This window comes from Polypterus senegalus, chromosome 2 (assembly GCF_016835505.1).
Source record: "Polypterus senegalus isolate Bchr_013 chromosome 2, ASM1683550v1, whole genome shotgun sequence".
In the NCBI taxonomy this organism is placed as follows: Eukaryota; Metazoa; Chordata; class Cladistia; order Polypteriformes; family Polypteridae; genus Polypterus; species Polypterus senegalus.
The window spans coordinates 133,903,783-133,931,507 of NC_053155.1; the positions used below are offsets into that span (position 1 = coordinate 133,903,783).

A 27,725-nucleotide genomic window follows, 5' to 3' on the forward strand; every position below is an offset into this window, starting at 1 on the left:
CCATCTTCACGAAATTTGGTAGGTGGCTTCCCTGCGCTAACCGAAACCAATGTACGTACTTATTTCGGTGGTATGACGCCACTGTCAGCCGTATTGAACTTTCCAGCGTCGCTAATTCTCCAAATTCCCGTGTAGGTAGAAGGCTGAAATTTGGTACTTATTTCAGTGGTATGATGCCAGTGTCGGCCGCCATATTGAACTTTTCAACAGTCTTTGTTACTTATGGGCCCATCTTCAAGAAATTTGGTACGCGGGTTCCCAACGCTAACTGAATCCTATTTACGTACATATATACGTCCATTGCCTGCAGCTCAGTCACTGTGTGAGGCGGCATTGGGTCCCCCATCCCAACGCCTCCCACATTGTTGGCTGCCTGCCTATATAAGGCCATCCGTCGCTCCAGTCTCTACATTCCCTTCCTTGCTTCGCCACGGGATTCACGTCTCCCTGCTGATAACTACAGCCTTTTTATTTAATCCACGGCTTCTCCGCTGTTTTATTGTTCATTTATTACGATTATAGTTATTGTGTAGGTATTTTAGACTTACTTTACATTGTTCAGGTACCCATTTCCTTTATCATTCCAACCGTACCTGCATTAACATGTCTATCGAGGTAATCACCATCGATCAAAGAACTGTCACTTACCGAGTGGTTTCCATGCCCGGAGATGGCACCTATCTTTTCCATTCTCTTTGTTACATATTGCACGGCCATATCAGGCTCACTCTTAATATCTGGAGAAACATTGTGTCTTATGTATTGAATGGCTGGGACAGGTTCAAGGTGTGGACTGATGACGGTACAGGAGATAATTATACTACACAGGAGCACTATAAGAGTGAAATGCCTAAGCCCTTCACCTATGGTTCTGCATGTGAGTTGATGGCTGCCGCTGAATTGTTCGTTTGTCGCTTTCAAGTGTACCGAAATGGCCAAATATTTTACACCGTTTGGACAACCGTCAATGCCTCTTAAACACCTTAGACTCACAGGTGTACCCTCAGACCACACGTCAGACACCAGATAAAAAGTCCAATAATTATTTATTATAATAATAATTGTGCACAAAGCACCACCACTCCACTATTCTTCAATAACAATACAATAAATCACAATCCTCCACTCCCAGACGCTTCGCCACCCTGCCTCCCAACTCAGCTCCTTGTCTGGGAGCTCCCACAGTCCTTTTATACTCCCTGACCCAGAGGTGTTTCTGCCCAACAGTCCACAAGTCTTTATTCCTTCCGGGTCAGGGTAAATAGTCTTTTTCTCACCCCGGAAGCCCGTCGCTCTTCCTATGACGAACTTCCGGGTCATAGGGCACGAAGAACTCTTCGGTCCTCCCTGCAGCTCCCTCTCGTGGCCCCCATGGCATCCAGCAGGGCGGTGCATAAAAACTCCATTGTCCATGATGCCCTGCTGGTCTTCTGGGGACCTCCATGCTGCAAGGAGGGCTCCACCTGGCGGCTTGGGGGTATTGGCCGGGATAAACAGCCGGCCATCCTCCACAATATATGCAGTATATATATAGATATATAATGTGTATATATACATATATATATAGATAAATTGATATACAGATGGATAGATAGATAGATATAGATATATATATATAATGTGTGTGTGTGTGTATGTATGCACAGTATGTATATGTGTATATATATAGAGAGATATATAGATATAGATATACAGTATATAGATATAGATATATATACTGTATATATAATGTATGTGTGTATGTATGTGTATACAGTGGGATGCAAAAGTTTGGGCAACCTTGTATAAATCGTTGGTTGTTACGATAAAAAATGTCAGTTAAATATATCATATAGGAGACACACACAGTGATATTTGAGAAGTGAAATGAAGTTTATTGGATTTACAGAAAGTGTGCAATAATTGTTCAAACAAAATCAGGCAGGTGCATAAATTTGGGCACCACAAAAAAGAAATGAAATCAATATTTAGTAGATCCGCCTTTTGCAGAAATTACAGCCTCTAAACGCTTCCTGTTGGTTCCAATGAGAGTCTGGATTGTGGTTGAAGGTATTTTGGACCATTCCTCTTTACAAAACATCTCTAGTTCATTCAGGTTTGATGGCTTCCGAGCATGGACAGCTCTCTTTAACTCACACCACAGATTTTCAATTATATCCATTTTAGTATGTTTCCAAGTCTCATTATGAAAAAATCAGCATCATTTATTTATTGAAGACTCTTTAATAATACCATTAACATTAATACATTCATGTTATTTGCTTTTTTACCTTTAAACAATTAGTCTGGTGTCATCTGAGCCTGTTAGAGCTTTTTAATATTTAAGCCACCTCTCACCCCAGTTTTGGCGGATTGGTTATCTTTCAGTGTAGTTATGTCTTACTTTGCCCATTGTTTTAAAACTTGTGGATTGATGCCTTGAAGATGACTTTTGCTTTACTCATTTGTTTACATATTACCAGTATTTTTGCAGTGTTCTCTCCAGATAGTGTTTAGTAGCATGTTCTAAGCCTGTCTGTGCGTTCTTCAGCTGAGACTTCTGTATTTTCTGGTGCTGCATTAATTAGCAACATTAATAACCTGTTAAGGCAAGACCATTATGCTGAATGTGCGAGTGCAAAAAAGGCGTGAAGACTTGTTACACAAAAATGTTACAAGGTCATGGTGGCTAGACCCTAGTTGGTCTTCATTAGTGATAATCATACGGTTTCCCAGCACATTACATGCAATTAAAGTAAAAGCTGTTCCCTCAACAAGGATGTCTGCCATGCCTTATACATGTTTCACAATTAACCATAGTCAATTTCAGGGAGCAGTATGTCTTCTTGCTTAGCAACATCATGCATGATGTTCTTTACTACTGTATTTATTATTGGAAAAAATCTAATTTTCGCTTAAAGGATTGGTTCAAAACTTTTTTTTAAATATGCCAAGATTTCATTTCATTTATATGTATTTATATTGGGAGAAAATGACATTTTCACTTTTTTTTTGTTTATTAGTTTTGGTCATGCTCTTGGCTCTCTTCTTTTTCTCTTGGGTGAGGATTGCATTCTTGTCTTTATTTGTTTCTGCTTTCTTTTTATTTCTAGCATTCTGTTGTTTTTTTCTTCTTTTTTCAAGTTTGACTATGAAGTCACTTGTTGATTGTATGCAAAGTTATTTTTTCAAATAAAATAAATAAAAATTTAAATAAAGCAATGCAATGCATATGGAACCAGTTATTTGTTAGTAGCTGTTTCCTAGATTGTATTTAAACAACTTTACTTTACTGATGATTGTACATCTGCATTTCTACTTCGGGCATTTGCCTGTACACCATAATAACCACCCATTTTTCTTTCAGCATTTTGGCTTTACTTTACAAGAATTTTACCTAGTTTTTGTGTGTTGTTTTACTTTTTCTTGCTGTTTACACTTTTATACAGTAGCTATGTCCTAGGTTGAATGTGTATTACTTTTCCTTCATTACAAAAGTCACAAATGGCTATTCTTTATTATGCTTCATGATAATGGCCTTTTCTCAATAATTTATCTGATGTTGAAGTAATAGTTAAACCCAGGTTTTTTCAGACTTGAAAGTGAGCATATTCCAAGCACTTTTAGAACTATGATGATCTAAATTAATTACGGTAATGTTAATCTTCATTTACTGTTTTTAGGACATTGTGACAGTTGTGATGTTATCCCTGCCTTGTGGGTGGTTGTGTACAATGATTGGTCTTCCTATCATGTTTGGCTATATTGTATGTGGAGTCCTCCTGGGCCCATCTGGTCTCAATAGCATTAAGGTAAAACTGTTTTTTTTTTTATTTATTTGTGTATTTCTCCTCCAAACAACATTATGTTTAGTTGATTTTTTTTTTTTGCTTTACTGAAATATTTCTGTCAGTTTCATCTGTGTAAATTAAGTCTTGGCTCTGTCTGCATTCTAAGTCATACAACATATATGATTCTATGAGAAGAGGCACTAGTGTGATTACAGCTTTTATTGCATTTTATGTGTTTGCAGTTCTGTTGCACTTAACCTTGAAAATAAAGCTGTGGTTTCGGAACATAGATTTTTTTTTGTTTGGTTTCCATCCTTTAAATTTAGCAGTTGTTCATTCTATGTTTCTTTAAGATTTTTCTGTTTCTCTGCTACACTTCTCAAAAGATTTGATGCCAAAGTGCAAAGCATAGAGTGTAAAAGAAGCTATACTTCAGAATGCATTTTAAGGCTGCCTGTTTTTACCAATGTTTTTTTTTACCAGTACTCTTGAACTCCTGGCTCTCTATCTCTGTGAACGGCAATTAAACATAAGGAAAAGATGTGAACTAAAAGTATCTCTGTAATCTAACTACTGTGCATGTTGCTATATTGGTCAATGGTCAACTCTGACAGTTATGTTAAATTTAATGTATCTGTTCTGACAACTGAGACCGACTAAGAGTTAGTTGTTCATAACTGGTAAATGCATTCAGTATTATGTATTGTTTGTAGTGTAAGAATTGTGAGGACTTTGCTAACCAGACAATCTCACAGGGATATACATGGGTGTAGCACAACACCCCTACAGCAATTCACCTATAAACAAAACTGACTTGACAGGCTGAAATGCAGCACACTCTTCTTCTGTAAAGCATGAATGGTTGCATGTGTAAAAGTACACATAATTGTGCAGATCTGGGTGAACCAATAGTAAAGCAGACATCAATAGGTCAAACACCAGTGTAAACAATTTATAATCCAAAAAGGTATATCACATATGGAATAAACTGTATAAATCCAACAATTCCATCAAAAAAGGGTCCAAACACAAACAGAATGTCAAAAAACAGGAAATCCAATATAACCAGCCTAAAACAAAAAGAAGGGCTATGAACTTTTATTCTATTTCTTCTTGACAAGAAAAAGAAAATGGGCGGAGAAGGGAGAGAGAGGAAGAGAGAGAGAGAAGAAGCAAGCAGGTAAAGAGTATGAGTGAAAGCAATAAATTTTAACATATTATTAACCAAATAACTGATGGAGAATTATAGAATGAAAGTCAACTTATTCTGATCACTGTTATTTTTGTTATATAATGAGCATTTATGGAATATATTTTTGTTGAAATTATTTCAGTCATTCATTTTGTTATTAAAGCTTAATTCATAAAAGTTGTAGTCTATCGTTTCTTCAAATTTCAAGCAAGATACACAGCTGCAGCATTCCTCCATTCTTTTTATATTGTCCCTGTTTTAGGTGTTTTATAAATGTGCTGTAAAACTGAATAAAACAGGGCTTTGTAGAGCATCTTGTGTTGGGGTTTTCTGTAAAGAGTTCTATATAACATTGATTTATTTCTTACATTTAGAATGCAGTAGTAGAGACAAGTTTTAATAAACAGCTTTCATATTTTAATTAGAATTTTTTTTTTTTTTGTTTTTCAGTCTATTGTTCAAGTTGAAACCTTGGGCGAGTTTGGTGTGCTGTTTACTTTGTTTATTGTTGGTCTTGAATTTTCACCTGAAAGACTGCGAAAGGTAATAAAATTGTTACTTGAGACACTTTTCTGCAGCAGTTGATTAATATAGTTTTTGGTAAAAAAAAAATGTTCTCAGTCAATGGAATTTTGATGGAGGTTTTTCTGCTTCTGTTAAAAATTTTGTAGCAGTAACAAATTGTCTTCTGTTATATATCCATGATATTGTAATCTTGAAAACTTCCAAAAACTAACAAAAGACCTGTCCTGAGATTCAGGATAGTTCTTGGCTTGCACTGTTAAAAAGCCTTATGCATAAAAACCCTCAAATGGGGGAGTGAAGTTGTTTAAAAATCCCTGACCCAAATGAAACAAAGCAATAATCTTCATAATAATAAGTTTAAAGTGTATTTAATAACAAGAAGGGCCAAAGTTTACAAAAATATGAGCAAAGAACACAGTATTTGCACAATCTCCATGAAAGGAGCAACAGCCTTTTGTTGCATTAAAACAATAAGCAAACTAAGAATATTAAACTAAGTTTAAATATTTAGGAATCAATAGCCAAAAACAAGAACAAGAATTTCAAAACCATTAATCCAAACTAGAAATTACAAAAATAAAATTAAAAGAAAAAAAGTTTCAAAAAAATGGGACCTGAAAAATATAAACATCAGCTAATACCACAGCACTCACCTATCTATCTATCATCAGAAATGTCACTTAATCAACTCACTCATCAACAAAAACACTTATTTCCCATTTAGTTAAAATGCTGGAATTTAGCAGGATGGTACATCTAGGGCAGTAGCTACCCAGTAGGGAAGGACATTCTGATGTATCAATATTTAGGGGTAAAACTCCCCCACAAAAGAAAAATTTGTTTGTAATTTGGTGACATCATAGAAAAAAACAAAAGTTTTTTTCATTTGTTGATACATTTTTTTATTTGTCAATATTAATTGATGATATGCTAATTTAAATGCCCTGTACCGCTCTGAAAGTGAGCCTTATGCAAATGAAGGACACACCAGAAGTGATTGACAGGCCACTAACCATTAGGATGGAGGAATGACTGAAGACAGGCTGGTATCATGGACAGAAAAAGAAAATGACACGATCACATTCTGAAATGGAAAGAGAAAGTTTGGCAAAACTCAATGATTAGCAAGCACTGTTTTTATGCCTTTAGCTATTGGCACTTTAGATACATACCGGCTCTCATCTTAGTTACCTATTGCGCTCCATTGTCCTCAAGCCCCTGGTCTTGGTAGACCACACCCATTCTTTGATCATGGCGCTTACAACAGCAAAGAAATAATCCACACAAAAATGATAATTTCTTAAAATATTACTTCACCAATGTACTTTGTACTGATGGCTAAGAAAAAAATGTACTCTCATTTTCATGCAAAATGCTAATAAAGTGTATGCTTCAATCTAAGTGAATGGTTGTCGAAACTGGAAAAGGCAAACAATATAAAAATGTCCATGGAAAAAGACACAATTTGTGTTACATAATCCACATAAAATCATGCTGTTGAGTACCCAAAATGTGTATAAAACATGTGCATTTTTCACTAAAATGTGGTTAAATTGATTCCTCCCTTCAAACAAAAGTAGCTAGCAACCCAGAATCCTTTCACATGGGGACACACTTTTGAATTAAAAACAAGACTCATGGTCAATGTATATGGGGAGAGGCTCTGATTTTAAAAAGAATATCATGTTTGGGTGTATCGCTTCATGGGAGAACGCAAACCCAACCCAACTCAGTCGCAGTGCTGCAAAATCCAGCGTCAGTCTTAGATAGTGTATTTCTAATGTGGGGGAATGCGGGAATGCTCCATGCCCTTCACATTAATACATCATCACTTATGTATATATGTGTCTGAGGAAATACCTGAAAAGAAATACTTAGAGTGAAAACATAAATGTCTAATTATGATAACAATATATACTCAAATATTAAATTATTCCTATTTATTGCCCATTTCTTTTTTAAAGAAATACACTTTCCTGTAAAATTCTGTTTTCTTGTGATTATCAGCAAAACCCAAAGCAATGTTTTACTCATGAACCATTATGTATAGCATGTCCAAGAGTAAGTTACTCCAGTGGTGTAATAATATTATTATTGCTTACTTTTTGACTGATGTCTTTGTCTGAGGCGACAACATTTGAGATTAAATTGGTTACATTCCTTTTGTTTTTCAGTTAGAGCACAGGCAAGTAAAATGAGTTCTCTTGATCACTCAGTATCAATAGCAGGATTTGAACTCACAAAATCAATGTGACTGCTACACGACACTGCCTGCCAATAATATTAGCCTTTAAAAAAGAAAAAAAAAAGCTACAAATATTTTATTAAAAAAAAAATTGGTTACATAGAACTTCTAATATCCTGCATTAAATGATGGCACTATAACTGGCATTCATTGTTTTACAAAATTTCTCTCTGAATACTTTGAAAAGGTGATTGACAAATCAGGAAGACGGATACAAGAAAATACCCAAGTCACTAAATATACCTTGAACTACAGTTAAACCAATTAAGAAGTGTAAGGAGTATGACACAGCTTTAAATCCACAAGGGTGGATCATTCACCAAAAGAGAATGATCGTGCAAGAAGAAAACTAGTGAAGGAGGCCACCAAGAGAGTTGGATTACTCTGAAGGAGTTACAAGCCACAGTGAATAGGTTTGGGGAAACTATGCATACAACAACTGTTACCCAGGTGCATCACCAGTTACATATTTATGAGAGAGTGGCAAACAGAAAGCCACTGTTTAAAAAAAGAATCCACAGAGTTTGCCAGGAGACACATGGGATACTCTGAAGTCATCTGGAATAAATGTCTGTGGTCTAATCAGACCAAAATTGAGCATTTTTGGTCATCAGCCTAATCACCATGTTTGGCATAAGCCAAACACTGCTTATTACCAGGCACACACCATCAGCTCTGTGAAGTATGGTGGTGGCAGCATTGTGTTCTAGGAGTGCTTATCTACAGCAAGCACTGACAGGCTAGTGAGGGTAGAGGGTACAATGGGTGATAACTAAGGTCATCTGAGTTAAATTTTGATGCCCACTTGCTGCTGTTTTTATTATAGATAGTTATTATTTAGTCTCACTTGACTAGAGCTCAGACATGTCTCTTTTTGAACACAATTTATAATCAATAGTCATCTGTTCAACAACTGGAATGTTGTTTCCTTTCATTATTTTGGTAAGGAGGATGCTATGTAAGAGCCTCTGTTTCGGTACCTTTTTGACAAGCATTTCACGTTAGTGGAAATCAGTTTAAGGCTTTTTGCAAATCTCAAGTTAGTTGGTTTTTTTTTAGTATTTTTGATCTCTGTAACACTGTATAGATGTTCATATATCCATCTATTTCATAACTAGATGATCCATTTGAGGATTTTATGTGTAGCTACCTAACCTGGCAGTGTTGAATTCAATGTAGGAACCAACCTTGGATGCAGAACTACTCTATCATAGGGTACACACTCATTTGTACACTTGCAGTAATATTCTTGGCCACTTTGGATTTGAAAATGAACCTAATATAGAACCTAATATAAGTAGGATGGTAACCAGAATGTATAGAGTAAAAGTCATGCAAAAATGGAGAGATCATGAAAACTGTACACAGGCAGTGCCCATGCCAATATTCTAAGACTGTTAAACTTCACTAATTACTTTGCCAGTATTATTTCATAATTGTTTGTTGTGATAAGCAAATCTTTCATATAATGTTAAAAAAAGAGTTTTAAAATGATATATTTGTAATGGGAAGATTGTAAAGAATCAGTGACCATAAGAGAAATCCTGAAGTTCACTTTTTTTAAAGAAAATAGCAAATATATTTTCCAATGTCAAAATATTATACTTTACATATAATACCCAAAGAACTCTAGTATTAATGTGTTGAAGCATTTCTGCATTATTCGTTCCATAGGGTTCTTTTATTCTTCCTTCTTGCTTCCAAAAAATTAAAAAATAAATAAAAAATGTAACAACTCAGTTTGTCTTTATAATGCCACCACTGAATTTTACAATACCTTGACATTTTCTTATTTGCTTTCAGCAAAATAGCATTCTCAAAAACATTTTATTTTGACATACTTTTGCCTGTAAACTATTCATGACTTTTCTCTGAACCTCACCCAACAAAAACAAGAATTACAAGCTGTATCACTGCCATGTGCAGTTTCTGTTTTAGAATGTCCTCATGCAGGCACCAAAAACTGCAAGACAATGAACAAACACCCCACAAGTTTACAGACTACAATCCACCCCACACCCCTCCATTATAAACAGAGTAACCCAAAGAAAGATGTCTTAATAAAAAAAATCTTTGACTACTGGAGAGTTTTTTTGCAGCTATGGCACAAGTCATAATAGAGAAACATATAGTGACAGAATGTAAGACTACAGACAACTCATATAACTGATCAGTAATCTGCTGATTTTCTTTGCCATTTGTCCCATCAGTCAAGTACAAGTTATTCATCATTCTTTTTTGCTTCATGACAGTGTTTCCAGTCAGAATACAAAGATTGTTTTAAAATACTGTTAAGCTTACAATATTCTGCTTCAGACCTGGCGATGTGCAATTTCTACCTGTTCCCTTGTCTAAAAGACTGCATTTGTGGGACAGATAAAATGTTTTATATCTGTGGCAGGGTAAAGTGTCATCAAAGTTATAATATTAGTGTCCACGTGGATTATTTGAAAACATTGTTTCTTAATCTATGGGCCTAATTGCAAGACATCTTTAATTGGGTTGTGCTAAATTGTAAATTACAATTGATGTGAAGGAGAGAGGCTCATAAATGGTTTGTGGAAAGTCCTGCAATAAGTTGCAACTTACATGCCTGAAACAAATCCCCCAGACGCAGTTTATTGGTGAATCTTCAAGGGAAAAGGGATGATAAAACCCAGACAGTTGTATGGAGAACAGCACAATAATCATATATTGTGGGTCGCGAGGAAGGGCAATAGTCAAATTAGGGTTGTGAGAAAAAAAGTTTTTAAGGACCACTGTTGTAAAGAATCAGACTTGTTTGATTATACTGGTAATACTGTCAATGCCAGTAACAGTTGTGCTTTAGGTGGCAGTTTGTCTTGGATCAAGTGATTGCAAAAGCACCATGGGATGACTTGAAGTATGATTGAATGTCCACATGCCCCCCTTTACGGTTCAGGGAATTTTTATCTCATTCATGTCTCTCTGCTTTCTGTCATGATGGTAAGGTGTCTGAAGTGTTGTGTGTCCCTTTATTGGAAGGCTGGTGTCTTGGAATGAATTGAAATTTTGGTTTTGCTAGGAGGTATTCTATGTCAGTTCCAATCTCAGGTGTTCCTTAGCACCTTCCTGACCCTGGGAGTGGTAGGTGAGCTTTCCCTGGAAGCAATTACATGTAAGGATTTAAATGGCCCTCCTGACCATGTTGCAGTTTTTCTTAGAGTCACGATCTCTGTAGTGGCAAGAATACAACTGGTGGGAGGAAGTCAGAGTGAAAAGGAGAGAAGTAAGCAGGAGGGGGTTTAGTAAATTCACAGCAAGGTAGAAAAGTGAGCCAGTCATCCTAATTAGCAGAATGGAAGTGGACTATGTTTAGATAGTCCCAGAAGACTTTAAGATTTATTATATGTTCCATTGTGTTTGTATTCTTATCTCCATACCACTTGTACCCTTCTGGTTATATTTTTTTGTTATGATAAACTCTTTTCTTTTTATATGTACTTGCCTTGTTTTATGTGTTTTGTTACGGGAAAATGGTTCAAGGGATTAGAACATAAGTAGGCAAAGAATCAGAGAGAAGAGGTCCAATACTTCTATTTTGTTTACTTAATCAATTATAACATTTAAATACATATGAATGGGTTATAGAAATAAAGAGACAAACTTATACTTACAATAACATACATACATACAGTAACATACATCAAAAGACCCAGAGCCATCATCCCAGACCAGTAGACTGAGGGGGCCCGCTTGTCAGTCTTGTCAAAGGACCAACCCTTTTAGCCTTTCATTTACCAGGCGGTGCGCGCTGTCCCCACAGTTGAGCCTCCAAAGAAACTGAGGGCGGAACCTTCCCTTATATACTAATTGAGCGTCCTTGCCCAAAGCTTACGTGTAAGCAGTGTATACAGAAGTGATTAGTTTCAGCACACACACCTTTCCACGGGACGTGGTGTTGTTTTGCACTTGGTCCTGATGATGACGACACCTGGTACCAGGAGGCACACAAAAATAAGAATTGCGTAGTGAAGCCCCTTGAAGTGAAAAACAAGTCAGCATGCCCCTTTATCCTGACGGAGACGGCGTCTGGTACCAAAAGGCACACAAAATAGTGAAGCCCCCCTGAAAAACAAGTGAAAAACAAGTCAGCATAACCCTCTGGCCATATTCCCAGTACTTTTCCTTCTTGAAGCTGGTTTTGCGCTGAGCGACCAACGCCCATCTGCTCTCTTGATCCCCTCTCTTTAGAAAAATCCTTCCATTACATTCGCCCTCGCTCAGCGCAAACCCAGCGTCTTGCCCTTCTTGTTCTGATTGCAATTTTTCGTAAAGCACAAAATACATAACAGTTAAATATAGTCATTAAAGCAATAATAATAAAACAATTGTCCATAATAAATGCTTTTTCTTCGCTTGGAGAAATATTTTTCCAGTGAAATTACAATTTTCTTCAACCCAGGTACTTTGCGCATAGAGGGTCACCTCCCTGGGGAGCGGTTACTAGCACTTCACCCAAGGAGTTTCTTCTGATTTGGTATTTCATCATCCACATTGTTATTAAGAAAAGAATAAAAATCTTTAACTGAAGGTGTCCATGGTTCAAGAAATTGGATGCACACCTGTTTGACAGCAATTCTAGCAATAACTAATTAGGAAACTAGTAATAAGCAACAACGCACTATTAAGAGAGTAATTTCTGCTTCACTAACATGAACCCCCATAATACCCAGGTTCAAATAAAGTTAATACTAATTAATATTATTGGTGATGATACAGATGGCATAAATATTTATCTTAAATAACTCAAAAGTTCTCAGTTTTAGGTTGCCACCGCTGTGCACAATGATAATCGGAGATAAAGTCCTTACACACCTCACCATGCTCACATCTTAACACACTCATTCATAAAATTGCCCAAATATACACCCAGCTGTGGTCTCAACCTTGAGCCACCTTTATCACATTAATGCAACCATCTTGTGGACAGTAGGTGTCAATCCTCCCTTCGGAAGATGTCAGCACTACTTCCAAAATGCAAATCACTGGGTCATTTTTGAGGTCACATTCATTTCAATTTCAATTTCAAGGGTTGTACCCAAGCTTATTCATATCTTCAGAGATCTTCAAACTTCATTTGGGCTTTTTAATTCACGGATCTCACACTCTGTATGTATAGGACACTCCATCTCCTATGGGCCAAATTATTACTTCATTTCACTGATTTCCATAACATATATACTCATCAAGCCATGATGTTAATCATTTGACCTGTATCACCATCAACATGCTAGCCTAAACTGTTTTATCCTCTTCTAAAAGCTATAGATGTCCTGACCTATAGTATGTGTCCCTTATCCCCAAAATACTAGTCATGTGTGTCATCCCATATGCTTACTATTATTCTTTTCAATTAATTAAATGTACCTAAATGTAAAGCTCTACATTATTTGCTATAACACTACAATCAATAACCTAGAATATCTAAACTGGACTGACCCTGACTAGTAATAGTGCATTGTCCCTTCAATGACAATCACTTAACAATCTCTAATAGGTCCCTTACAAATAACCAAATCATTGGTCCTTAAAGGTGACTTATTATCTCATACAAAATATCAGAAGGCATATCAAAACATTTATCTAAAAATACAAATTATATAGTATTCCCATTAATACAAACATTCATTAAATACATATTATTTGGGAATCCCTATATTCTACTTTGTCTACAAATAATTAGCTTTCCTTCTATATCTTTCACAGTTCAAATACTTTTAACCCAAAAGATGTTGCCATTTGTCAAACAAGTGGACAGTCAAAGCAGGCTCCAGCAAGAACATTGAGCCCTGCAGAGTAAAAGTGTGACAGATTTTCTTCTCTAATAAGGACCAAAGCAGGTGTTGGGGTCCAACATCCCAAGCAAAAAGGACCCAAGTAGGCAGATGTCATCTATGATTCGGAATCCACGATGATCTTTTGGGCTCAAACATCACCAGCATAGTTGAGCTCTTGGCAGCAGGTATCCATGATGTCTGGAACTGGAATCAGGCGTTGTCCAGTAGTCAGCTGATCGATGGCCTGATTCATGACTTGATTCCCTCTTTGGTATGGCTGGGTTCTCCTTGGAGTCAGATAATTAGTTTATCTGCAGACCTTTATCACAGCCCAATCTCTGGTTCAACTTCAAATGCTGTCATCTACGATGCACTAGGAAAAAACAGCTTTCACCTGCAGACGTAAAGACTTAAAAACGCTCATTTAAATAGTCAGCATATTAATTCTTCATGGTAGCTACTTATGGATCCAAAAACAATATGTCATAAGATGTCAGATCTGTTTCGTTGGGGGTACCCTATTAAAAATATTGCTAGCAGTGAAACAAATGGTCAGTTCAATCCAGTCTGTGCTTGTCTGAGTCAATTTGTCTTTAAACAATCAGAGTAAAAATTAGATTGATAAGCACAAAGTTCAAGTCCTCCTTTATAGCTGTTTCCAGTTTGGCTGGTTGCAATTTCCACTCAATTAAAAAAACATGTCCCAAGTCATTATTAAAATAAAGTCAATCAATGTATTACAAAAGGAAAAGTACTCAATAATAAATCATTACAAAAATTGGTCCCAATAATATTGACATAATATTCAAATTATCTGCATTTGTTCCAAGATTTAAACTGGTTTCAAAATGTAAAATTTAAACAAAATTAAACATAACATATCAAGCAGAGTCAAGAAAGAAATCCACAATCTAGACGGGTAAATTCTCAATCTTTTCCTTGGTGACATTGAATAACAAAAAGGTTAGGCTCCACACTTCTTCCCCCATGTATCTAATCACAAACCATTGTTCAGTTATGCAAAGTCCTAAAACATTTTTCTTTTTACACAAGGTGTTCATTTTAAAGTTTCTATACATGTATAAAAGTGAGCCTTCCATTAGTTTTGTTGTGATACCAGTATTCCACTGTATTTCACACAAACATGTCAATATTACACACAAAGGAAATGAGGAAAGAAATCAATATATCAAAATGCCCTATAATGCAAAATGTGTCTTTATTTACTATAAAGCCCTCTAAGAAATTTGCACATTTCTACCCATATTTAGAATGAAGAACCCACTTGTTTATCAGGTAAACTAAGAAAATACTTCAAATCTACTTCAATTATATACACTGATTTTCTTTTCCCCATAACCTTCTGTCAAAGACAGTTGATCTTGCACATTCTTTCATTGTTATCTTCCAGATGTTTTATTACACGTTTTCAGAATGTTGACTCCAAAGAGTACAGTCTGTTTTCCTCTTAGTTAACCCTCCTTATTCCCTTTCTTTCACTTACAGTTTGGCATTGGCTGGTTTTATACTGCCACATGCCATTCTTCATACCCATTGTCGCATTTGACCATCACCAAACAAATGCACACCATATTGTCACTTACACTTACCTTCATTACCACATACAAGTAACCCTCACATTATAGCAGCTTTCCTTGTGCTCTGCCTCTCCAATATACAGTAAATTTTGTTTTCTAAGCAGCACTAATCAACATAGGCTTTGAAAGGAGTATTACCAATAACCTGCTTCATTTTGGTAAAAGAATGTCTCCTTCAATCGAAATTTACTCATTTTAATTAAAATCCTCCCTTTTATCAGAGTCTGGCCAGTACTCAAATAAAAGGGGTGCTCATATAATATGCTTAATCTGGAGACCTTTTTACACCACCTGTTCAAATCTTTTTTTAATTTAGAATTAAGAGCTCTTTTAATCTCAACATTTACATTCACAATAATACCAATTATTTAATTCTTGCAAACAACACATATTTTTACACATTCTTTTAAGCACACTGAAACCTATTTAACATACACACACATAGGGATCCCTCTAATACACTATATAACATACACAAAATCACCCAAAACCATTGTTTTAACACATTCAACTTTACCTCAGTTTTGTTACTTATTATCACTTATTACTAAAAGTGATTGCATTCTTCATTTTATCAAATGTTACTCATACTCACATTTATTTTAACCCATATTTACTCAGAGCTCTGGACGTTTATATGCACACGGCAGCTTCAGCAAATCATAGTTGAACTACATTACCCAGAAGTCTCCATGTTTTTGCTTTCTTACTCCCAAACACACGTACGCACCCACAGAACAAACAACAGGCACGCTCACACATTTTTAGCACAAACATATTTACACACACACAGAGAACAATTAATGCTCAGGCATACACATAGTATACAGGCACACACATTGAATAAGTTCAGCACAGACATATTCATATACACAGACATTAGCGAGCGCCAGGTACCTTTGATGTTAAATACAGTGCACTTTTTCTTTTTCGCGCATTATATTCTTCTCAACGCTTGTTATTCTTTTTGGTGCTATCCTCCTACATTTTTCTGAAGGCTGCTTTACTTATCAGACTATAATATAAAACAGCCTCTCATGCGTTAACGGATGTTAACTCTAACACGATTCTACTCAGCTCGAAACGGCGCTGGTTTCTAGATCAAGGAGACTCCATTGGCGAAATGACTCGGCGACAACGAGGAATTGCTTCCGTGGCGATCCATTCCTGCGACAATTAGGGCAAATCCAACTATCAAGAAATCACGCGGTTCGATACTACAGCAAGACGGCACTCGTCAAAAGACTAAACTGTCATTGAGAATATTAACTCAAAACAAACAACATGTAAGCTTCAACATAAATCACAAATACACTCGAATCATGGCATAAGTGCTAACCACTGCGCCACCACACACTTTAACACTGAGCGATCGTTGCTTAATCTATATGGCATTCTCTTTATACATTGCTACGTGTACTGCTAGTTGCTCGCAAATTTTTAGCCAGGTATTTATCTTGGCTATGCATAAGGCTGCCTCATCCGCCAACTCCTCGGCTCTCTGTACCCGCGGCAATAATACAGCTCCCTTTGATTCGGCCATTGAGGCTCGCCCTAACACATCCGTCAAGTCCATTTGCATTTTCTTAATCTCCCTTTTTCGTCTACCAAGCTGTCCAGACATCTAACTGCCGTTATTAAAACCCACCCCCGCGTCTGCAAGCCCGTTATGGGTTCTTTTGCAGACACTTGACATTTCTTAAGCGCAGCTCGTACATTCACTGGTGTTGGGGGGCCTAAACTTTGCCAATATTGTGCTAATCCCCCCCATGTCTCAATTCTCTAGCGCAGTATTCCCATACCGTTTCCTCCCAGCCGGGAAGAGGTAAAGGAACCGTGCCAGGGTTTTTATCCTTTTTCTTAGACATCTCTGATTTCTTTTGCCTCACTCAATAGTTCAATATTTTACCAGATTCCCCAAAATCCTGCAAGTGACGCCAAAATGTTTTGTTACGGAAAATGGTTCAAGGGATTAGAACATAAGTAGGCAAAGAATCAGAGAGAAGAGGTCCAATACTTCTATTTTGTTTACTTAATCAATTATAACATTTAAATACATATGAATGGGTTATAGAAATAAAGAGACAAACTTATACTTACAATAACATACATACATACAGTAACATACATCAAAAGACCCAGAGCCATCATCCCAGACCAGTAGACTGAGGGGGCCCACTTGTCAGTCTTGTCAAAGGACCAACCCTTTTAGCCTTTCATTTACGGGCGGTGCGCGCTGTCCCCACGGTTGAGCCTCCAAAGAAACTGAGGGCGGAACCTTCCCTTATATACTAATTGAGCGTCCTTGCCCAAAGCGGCTTACGTGTAAGCAGTGTATACAGAAGTGATTAGTTTCAGCACACACACCTTTCCACGGGACGTGGTGTTGTTTTGCACTTGGTCCTGATGATGACGACACCTGGTACCAGGAGGCACACAAAAATAAGAATTGCGTAGTGAAGCCCCTTGAAGTGAAAAACAAGTCAGCATGCCCCTTTATCCTGATGGAGACGGCGTCTGGTACCAAAAGGCACACAAAAATAGTGAAGCCCCTCGAAGTGAAAAACAAGTCAGCATAACCCTCTGGCCATATTCCCAGTACTTTTCCTTCTTGAAGCTGGTTTTTGCGCTGACCGACCAACGCCCATCTGCTCTCTTGATCCCCCCCCTCTCTTTAGAAAAATCCTTCCATTACATATGTTACATCACTTTCGTTTTCAATCTCTAGATCACTTGCATCAAAAATGGAGCACGATACCTCAGAGTCTGATTTAGCAGTAATACACAAAACAATGTGCACAGAGTATTTTGCTTTGTGCATTCTCCCACCAGATCCACCTTTAGTTCTTGCGGCCAGCAACTGCATGAAGACAGCTTTCACATGTGGCGCCTGCGTGAAGACCGCTCCAGCAGCTGCTCTGCTGCGCATTCCTACTGGCTGCCGAAAAAATATTCAGCCCTCAAAGACTTAATTTGGTTTTAATTAATATGGACTACACTATTAGTCTTTTTTTAATAGTAACTCTCAAGCAACCAGAAACTACACTTATTCAGCATCTACCAATCCCTGTGGGTGCCAGTTAACTGAGCGTCTACTATGCAATATTTGTTTTGTTTTGGTTTTTAATCCCTAGGGACTAATATTTTTAGTTCACTGGAGCTTCTTACTCTTGAACATGCTACATACAGTTTCATGTGAGTAAAACATTCCTGTCCTAGATGAATTCTTGCTTTTCCTAGTAACTTGGCATTTTTTAATGGTCATTGCAAAACACAATCTTAGAGGAAACTGTATTCTTTTGAATTCAAACAGGTAATTAGTAGGAATAATAGGAACTTTTGGTATAAATATAATTTCACACTGTAGCAGGGCCTGTAAAAGTGATAGCTTCAGACGGATTTGAATGTAACACTTTGATCTGTAATCTTGCACTGTTGTAAAATTTTGGACGGTTTAGATTAAAAGCAAAATAGGCTGTAGTTTCCTTTAACTTAATCCATACAACTTTGATATTTACAGACTGCACATTTACTTGTCCTATGGAATGAACTCTGTTTTAAAGCACTGTACAGATAAGAACAGGGGAGTCCAGTCCAAGTTGTTTTCAACTTTGTAATAAAAAATGTATACTATTTTACCATTATAATCAGAAATTCTGTTCTTAAAGTTAATTGATATTCTATTAATCAGTGTATTATGGAATATGTAAAGCTTTAATAAAACCTTGAGAGAGTTGTTTTAATATTTTACATCAGTTTTTTTTTAATATAATCCTCATTTTTGAATGGACTATTAAGATTCCACATACTGTTGATATTTAACAGTAAAGTAGATGTGCTGTTTAAACTACAAGAATGATTTTACATATACGTTTCTATTTTAACAAATATTTTCTTTAGGTATGGAAAATCTCTGTGCAAGGTTCTTGTTACATGACATTCTTGATGGTGACGTTTGGATTGCTCTGGGGTCACCTTTTAAGAATTCGACCCACACAGACAGTCTTTATTTCTACATGTCTTTCTCTCTCAAGTACACCTCTTGTGTCAAGGTTCCTTGCAGGGAGTGGAAGAGGAGACAAAGAAGGTACAGTATCAAAAGAAAAGACAACTTTATTTATTTATTTTTGAAGATAGCATGAAATATAATTTGAATGCGTATTATTCTGGACCTTGTATTTTTATTGGACACTATAGACACTTTTGCAGAATATTCTAGGCAGACAGTGCAATCCAAGAGTTTCCGTTCCCATAACTGCATCAGTTCTTGAGGCTAAGCAAATCACTTAATATGTTGGTATCAAACAAATGTATTTACCTGACTAATATGTACAGTATATACATACATACATATATACATACATACATTGTCAAACCCTCTTAATCCAGTTCAGGTGCCTTGGTCTATCTCAGGGCCCTCTCATGCACTCAACCACACGTGCTCACACTGGGAGGAAAACTGAAGTACCAGAATAAACACCCAAAAAGAAACTGGAGAAATGTGGAAACTCCACAGATTCAGGATTCAAACCCTGGATGCATGGTCTTTTAAGCTGCAGCACCAGCCACTGTTCTACAAGACCTGACAAAAGGAAACTAAAAGGTAGAGCTTTCATCTGTTTAATTAGTTATGTAACTTATAACAAAAGTATATTATGGTAGTGTTCTGACTGCACAGTGCGGCAGCAGTTTAAATTAAAATGAATTCAGGTGGATGGTAATAGTAATAACAAGTGTGGAGACTGGCCCAGACACAGACAGGTGGACACGTTCATCTCACCCACAATCACGTTTATTTACAAATATAGGTTCACAAGTGCACAACAAAACCCCCAAAAGTCCCTAAAGTCCTGGCAACAACAATGCCTTTCTTCCACTTCAGGCTGCCTCCTTGCCTCCTCCAGCAAGCTCAGTCCTCTCCGCTCCCGACTCTTGCCCTGAATGAAGGGAGGCGGCCCCTTTTATTATCACCCGGATGTGCTCCAGGTGGGTTCCGGCAATCACCCGCCGACACACCCCTGTGTGGTGGAAGTGCCGGCTGCATCTCCGGAAGCACTCCGGGTGTCCCTGCTCTTCTTCCCCCCAGCTCTTCCTGGTGTGGCGGAAGTGCTGAGGTCCAGGGCTCCCAAGGCACGGGAACGCCCCCTGGCGGCGACCACGGGCCCCTACAGGGTGGAGCTTCCAAACTCTGTGCCCGTGGACCCCAAAGCAACCAGGATGGCAGCCCCCACGTGATCCAGGGCGCTTGTAGACCCTCCTCCAGTCCCTCAAGGCATCCCGGCCGGGTCGTTGCCCCTGGCATTCCTGACACAAGCTAAGGCTATAACTGGAAGGACATGAATCAAAGTAATAATGTCCAGGACATGAGGGGAAAAAAATCATAGATAAAGAAATGCAGAGATAGATTCAAGAACTAGAATAATGTATGTGGCTGAAAGCCAAAATGCAAAATGTACTGTATTTCAAACCAGAAAAGATCTTTAAAAATAACAATGTGAAGGTTTCATATTTTGATTTATTATTTAAAAAAAAAAAACATTTTGGGAAGACATGTTTAAAAAAATGAAATCCACAAATATCCTAAATAATAATACTCATCTGAACATTACATTCCTTGACCTCTAAAATCACTAAAACAGTGTTTCCATTCTTTTTATAGGCAAAGGAAACATACGTAAAAACTAAAAAAAAAATTCCAGATCATTAAAGTTTGTAAATGAAACAGTTCTTTTAATGGCCTAAAAGATAATTGGATTTAACCATTGTTGTTTTGGCTGGAAGTAGTGCATGTGAGTAGGATTCAATTGTGGATTAAAGTAAAATATATTTTAGACTGAAGACTAAGACTAATTGTAAAAAGGTGGCAAATGCAACACTGACACTATTTCATCACTTGATTGAAATACACATTGAAGCCACCAATGGTCAGATCATGTTTTACTACTGTTCAGTTTGAAGCATTTGAGCTTCTTCCAAATGCCATTCAAACTGTTGTTGGAGTTTGTTTTCTGGAATTCTACTGTACAGCTTTCTTGGGATACTTAACAGTGATATGCCCCAATGGTTTTCACACTCTCTGTTGTCCTTTTTTTTAAACTAGGGTACAACCCTCTTTAAAACAGAATGAGCAGAAAGATTTTCCAGTCTTTTATTTTAGTGGTGTTCCAGTTTAGTCTAAAAAATTTTATATATATATTTGAACATTCCAGGAACAATTCCATCATAGCCAGCTCCTTTGCCCAGTTTAATTTTCTGTAGTGGTCAATTTTCTGAAGTGATTATCTGCCATACTGGTTCTCAAAACAGGCTGAGAAAGGAGGAAAGATGGACCCTGCTTTAGTCTAAGTAAGGCAAATAGTGACTGGACATCCAGACTTTCAGGCAGCAGGGGAGATGGTTTGTATGTTCTAAGGAAACAATTTTTCACCAAACTGTAGATACTTTGGGACAATTTCTCACATACCTAAATTTGTAAAGATTAAAACACAACACAAAGGAAAAACAATACAGATTTGTAGAACTCTGAACTAGTGGAGAATATCAATAACATAACTACTTCAGTAGTAGAACTATCAGAAATAATAGTAAAAGGGCAAAGACACAAAATCTACAGCAGATTTTCTTCTATTTTACTCAGTAGTAGCACAATTTAGAAGAATTAAACCAGGTATAAAACAGGCTATACCTGCTTTAATGCCACTCAAGTTAGGGAGTAGATGTTTTAAAAGTGGAAGACTTATTTTTGACAATAGAAGAATAAGAACAAAAACTAAAGATACTGTTACTATGAGAGTAGCCTATGCCCCAATCAACAGTAAATAAGCTGAGATAAAAGATGTCTTCTTCCATAAAATGCAAAAGATGCTAGATAATGTGGGACACAAGATACATATTGTTATGGATATGATGGAAGAGTTTGAAATGATCTGAGGAGATATAAATTTGATCACTAGGAAGAGACAGTGAACCTTAAAAAAATCATATTCTGTTTAGCAAACAAGTTAGTGTTGTACAATTAATTTTTTTCCATCTAAAATGAAGTACATACCTCTAGAAATTACATTTCAATGAGTGATTATACTATAGTTAGAAATGCTGACTTCACACGGATAAGAAATCCCTGCATTAAGCGTGGGTCAGATATTGGCAGTGACCCCTTTTATTATATATGAACACATCGACAACCAACACACTCAAATCAATTAAGAGATAAAGAGGCTAGAGGTAAAATTACAAAATATGTGTCCACAAACTGAGAAATAGTAATACCGAAGAGAACTATTAAATTAAAGTGAAAACAGCAGCAGGAGAAATTCACTGTTGGAGAGAGAAGACAAATCTGGAAAAAGCATGGAAAAACCTAGAAAAGTAATACTCACTGCTGCAAAAGATGTTTGTAGAAAGATAAAATGTGGAGAAAACAGAAAGAAAACCTAACAGATTCTGAAATAAAACAGTAAAAAGTAGGAAAGAATAAAACAAGAAAAAGAGAAAGTGTCTAAGAAGAAAGCTAAAACCAATCATCAGTGCATCCAAAAAGAAAGCCTAGAAAAGATGTGGGCACATCTTGGAGGAAAATGCACAGAGTAAACAGGAGTTGTTTTATAAGGTGATTAAGAATATGAGAAAAGAAAGTAAAGGTAATTGCCCCTAAAGGTTTATTAAAGCTTAGTTGTGCTCCCATCTAAGATGGGATGAAATCTAACTAATCAATGTAAACCTTACTATTAACGATTACAGTGCACCATGCAATGCCTATGTCTCTGTTATATGCCATTTGGTATGGGATTCGTATAAGCAGTGTTATGTTTGTGATGCATCATCTTTTGGAATGATAGAGACATAGCAAAGTTACAGACACAAACAGACACACAGATATTTATCTTTTTATTAAGGTGGATAAAAAGTGGAATGAGCTGAATAAAGAGAAGGAAATGTTAAAATAGGTGGAAAGAGTACTTTGACTGTCTGCTTAATTAGGCATCTCAGGGCTATCAAATGAAAGAAGCCAACAGAACAGGAGGAAAGGATGGAAATGATAGAAACTAATGATAGAAGCAATGGATAGCAAATTATAGACTGTATAATTAACTCTGGATTATTTATTACTTTCTTTTAGTGGAATTCTGTAAACTAGGAATTCTGCAAATTAACAGGCAAAGTAGGCAAGACCAGACTTTCTTGCCCCAAGAAAGGTATTCTAAAAATATCCAGGTGCTCCTAGTCACTGACAAAGGATACATTAGAATTTTTTTTTTCTAACATATTGGGCATGGACAGTTTCAGAAACCTGTTCAGTGTGACCAAACAATTGGGCTACTTTTTTAAAAATTTTGTTCTGGTGGGAAAATCTTTTGCTATGCAACTATACTATAGCAATGTGCAGGTATGACTTTCACTGTGGAGGATCCATTTTTGCAAAAAATAAATTTTCATAAAAGCCATTTCAGAAGAAAAAAGAAAAACTCCATACATCCATCCATCCATCCATCCATTGTCCACCGATTATCCGAGGTCGCAGGGGCAGCAGCCTAAGCAGGGAAGCCCAGACCTCCCTCTCCCTGGCCACCTCCTCGTTTTCCATGGCTTCCCCAAACTCCTCCCATGCCCGAGTTTTTGCCTCTGCAACAGCGGATGCCACACGCTTGGGCCGCCGGTACCCTCAGCTGTCTCTGGAGTCCCACTGGTCAACCAGACCTGATAGGTCTCTTTCTTCAACTTGACGGCCTCTCGAACCTTAGGTGTCCACCACCAGGTTCGTGGATTGCTGCGACAAGAGGCACCGACAACCTTGCAGCCACAGCTCCGTTCTGCTGCTTCGACAATGGAGGCTTGGAACATGGCCCATTCAGATTCAATATCCTTCAACAACAACAACATTTATTTATATAGCACATTTTCATACAAACAGTAGCTCAAAGTGCTTTACATAATAAAGAATAGAAAAATAAAAGACACAATAAGAAAACAAAACAAATCAACATTAATTAACATCAAATAAGAGTAAGGTCCAATGGCCAGGGGGACAGAAAAAACAAAAAAAAACTCCAGACGGCTGGAGAAAAAAATAAAATCTTTAGGGATTCCAGACCATGAGACCGCCCAGTCCCCTCGGAATGAGGTTGAGGTTCTGCCGGAGGTGGCAGTTAAAGATCTTAACTGCCGTAAGCAAGCCCACCCATGCCCAATGCCTTTCACTCACAGCAACTCCAGAGTGGAACAAAGTCCAGCCTCTCTCAAGAGGAATGGTTCTAGAGCCCAGACCATGTGTAGAGGTGGGCCCGACTATATCTAGCCGGTACCTCCCAGCCTCTCGCACCAGTTTGGGCCCCTTTCCTGCCAGAGAGGTAACTTTCCATGTCCCAAGAGCCAGTTTCGGCAATCGATGGTCGGAACGCCAGAGTTCCCGCCTTCGGCCACCACCCATATCACATTACACCCGACCCCTATGGCCTCTCTTGCAGGTGGTGGGACCACGTTGCTCCTTCTGGCTGAGCCTGTCTGGACTCCGTGATCAAAGGTCCAGCAACCAATGTAGTGCTTGAAAAGAGGATAAGATAATTAATTTCTTTGAACATTATTCTGTGCTTTTACAGGTTTGTTATTGCAGCTGGCAGGTGAGATTTAATGGTACTTTGTAACCCTTAAAACTACTTGCATTTTAAAATTTGTCACTTTAACCCAAGAAGATTTTTGTGATGAGACTTCAGTTTATTAAATGGTGGTATGAATTTAATGAAGTTAAATGCAATGAAAGCAAAACAGATGATCATAGACTTTTAAAGTAAAAGGGCTTGTAGTTTCTATGCTGAGTATCATTTTACAAGTATTTGGGAATTGTATTTTTTTTTCCTTTGTAAACTGACAATGCTATTTTGTTGAACTCTTTGTTTGGAAATATGCATAGCCAAGATGGCCAAATTAATTTTCTGCTGTGGAGTAATAAACTTTACCTTGAATATGACTTATGTTGAATATTACTTATGGTGCTAATGAGGAATGCGCTCATTCCTTTCAGGGTAATATCGAAGACTTCAATAATATGTACTGAACACATGAATTCAGGCAACAGATGAGCATACAATCACTCTGAAGCTGGACTTATTTTGTTAATATTTGTTCACTAAGGGGCTTCACACCCTGCTCTCTTTACTTGCCTACCTCTTATCTCCCCCTCGTCAGTGCTGCGCACCGTTGTGAAGTGGGGGGCTGAACGCACCACAAGGGGATGTGGCCGCTGCTCCGGAACCCCTCTTAAACAGTGATACAATGGGAAACAAATAATTTTTTTTTACCTCCTCTTTGCTCGATCAGCTGCTGGCTGGCTTGCTGCCATGCCGCATGATCTGCATTTCGCTTCGGACATTTAAAAGCCTGTACAGCACCTGTCCTTTTGTTTCACTGCCTTGTCTCTCTTGTCCCCCAGACATACTCAAACACTATGCGATCTCTTTTCGCTGTTCCGTTATTTCACCAAGTAATATTTTCGATTTGTTTGCGCTAATGCGATCTTTACTGTCATTTTTTTGAGACTTTTGAGTTTGCCTACTTCCATTATCTCTAACCTTCTCTGCATGTGTATCACAGGACTTGCTTCCAAAGGTTGTAAGTATGACATGACTTGTCTGTCTAGCGGGACGTGAAAGTCTTTGTCTCTCTTCAAAAGATGTCTCTTCCAAAGATCACATCTCATCGCAGGAAAAAGTATTGTATCGTCGCAATATTTTTTTTTTATAATAGAGAGATATCAATAGTGTAGTACTTGCTTATTAGAGGTAATATTTTTTTTCACAGAGTCTTTTTGATTGGTAGTGGCTAATTTGTTATGATAATTAATGGGATGTGTCTAGATTTTCTTACAATGTACTACTTCAGGAACCTTACTTGTGACTGTTGTACATACAACCTCACATAAAATACTAATGGAATTTTGATCAGCAGCTGACAGTTTATCTCGGCATTTATTTTATTATTGTTTTGCAGTTCAATAAATTTATTCAGATTATCTTATGGTTTAATGACCTGTAGAATGCATCTCTCTAGTGGTATGTATTCTGATCGAGAATTTTTTTTATAATTTCACAGAATATTAGCAAATGTACTTAATCTTGTTTTGAATTAGTACTGTAAAACTGTAGATTACACAGAGATTCCAGATAATAATAATAATAAGAAGAATTTGCAAGTACAGTTCATTTGAAAAGTAGCAATACATTTTTGGTGTTAATGTATGTTTGTATTCTCTTCTAAAGAATTTTTATGACCATTTCGCATTGAAGTACAGGATTTTTTAGAGTGCCCTCTATACGAGTCATTTCTGTCATTTCTGCTGTTATAATTTCTGCTTCGAATCTGAATCAAGTTTAAGGGCCAAGTTTTTAATTTTGGATTACAAATAGGTTCTGCCTCAACAATGTTTTATTTCCTGTAATTGAGGGAATACTACTGTTTCTTGTGTGTAGTTGCTTGAAAAATAACATTTACAAGTCTGGTTAAAAGAATGGCATGTAACTTACAAGTCTCTACCTCATAAAGAGAATCTAGTCAGCCCATCCTTGTATAGTTATTAAATTACCAGGATTTGTGCACATATAACTTTCTTTTACAAACTACTTAAATGTGATTAATGCTCACCTATAGCCAATCGCTGATTCTGGTAGAATTTTCATTGTACCAGAGTTGTAATGCATGTGATTATCTTTACAGGAGAGATTGACTACAGCAGTGTGCTACTAGGAATGCTGGTTATGCAAGATGTGCAGCTCAGTCTGTTTATTGCTGTAATGCCAACCCTAATACAAGCAGGTGAAAGCAGCTACAATAGGTAAATGTGTAATATGCAAACTTAACATTCCTCTCAATTATTATGTTTTGTTTTAGAAATATTATTTCTTGTTTTAACCAAAACAAGTTAGACATTTCTGTTTATACTTTGCTAGTTATTACTGAATCCAAAATGTGTTTTGATTCTCTCTCCATTGGAATCAAAAATATTTTATCCTTGATTAGCCTCTTTACATTGTAAAACTTCTAATAGTCAATATTGTGCTTATGCCAAATGATTAGACTCTCCCCTTTAAAACTGTACTACTGTATTACTGCCTGTATACATTACCTGATCACCAGACATTCAGAGTAAAGCTTTTTTTTTTATTAAACAATGATGACAAATAAATACTTAGCTGCTAAAATGAGCTTTCTAGAGAGGTCTTAAATGCTCTGTGAATGGTTATTAATTTGACAATTATTAAGTTTGTTCCAAAACAAAGAAAAAAAATCAAAACCCTACACATGGGATATTTTATGCAATTAATATGTTTAAAATTGATACAGTAAGTTTAAAATTCATACAAATATGCTGAATAACCTCAAATGTTCATACAGTATTAGTAAAGTTGATGATGCATTTACCTGTTCTAGACCACTGTTAGAAAACATTGCTAGTATATGCCTAACATTGCTAGTATATGCCTGTTTTTCATAAATCATTATTTACTATAAAAATATGAACTTAAGTGTTTCAAAACCAAAAATTTATTTTTGAGTAGGTTTGCCACAAAACGTTAGTGAATGTTCATAACATTTGCTACTGTC

General features: G+C 37.0%; 1 protein-coding gene across 2 annotated transcripts in view; it reads left to right on the forward strand.

Moving 5' to 3' along the window:
- tmco3 (transmembrane and coiled-coil domains 3) overlaps positions 1-27,725 on the forward strand; it is a 108,706-nt gene that overhangs the window by 68,176 nt on the left and 12,805 nt on the right. For both annotated transcript variants that reach the window (XM_039744652.1, XM_039744653.1), the window contains exons 6-9: positions 3,663-3,791; positions 5,413-5,505; positions 19,032-19,218; positions 26,838-26,955. In XM_039744652.1, coding sequence (XP_039600586.1) covers positions 3,663-3,791; positions 5,413-5,505; positions 19,032-19,218; positions 26,838-26,955 — 527 coding nt within the window. The remainder of the gene's footprint in view (positions 1-3,662; positions 3,792-5,412; positions 5,506-19,031; positions 19,219-26,837; positions 26,956-27,725) is intronic.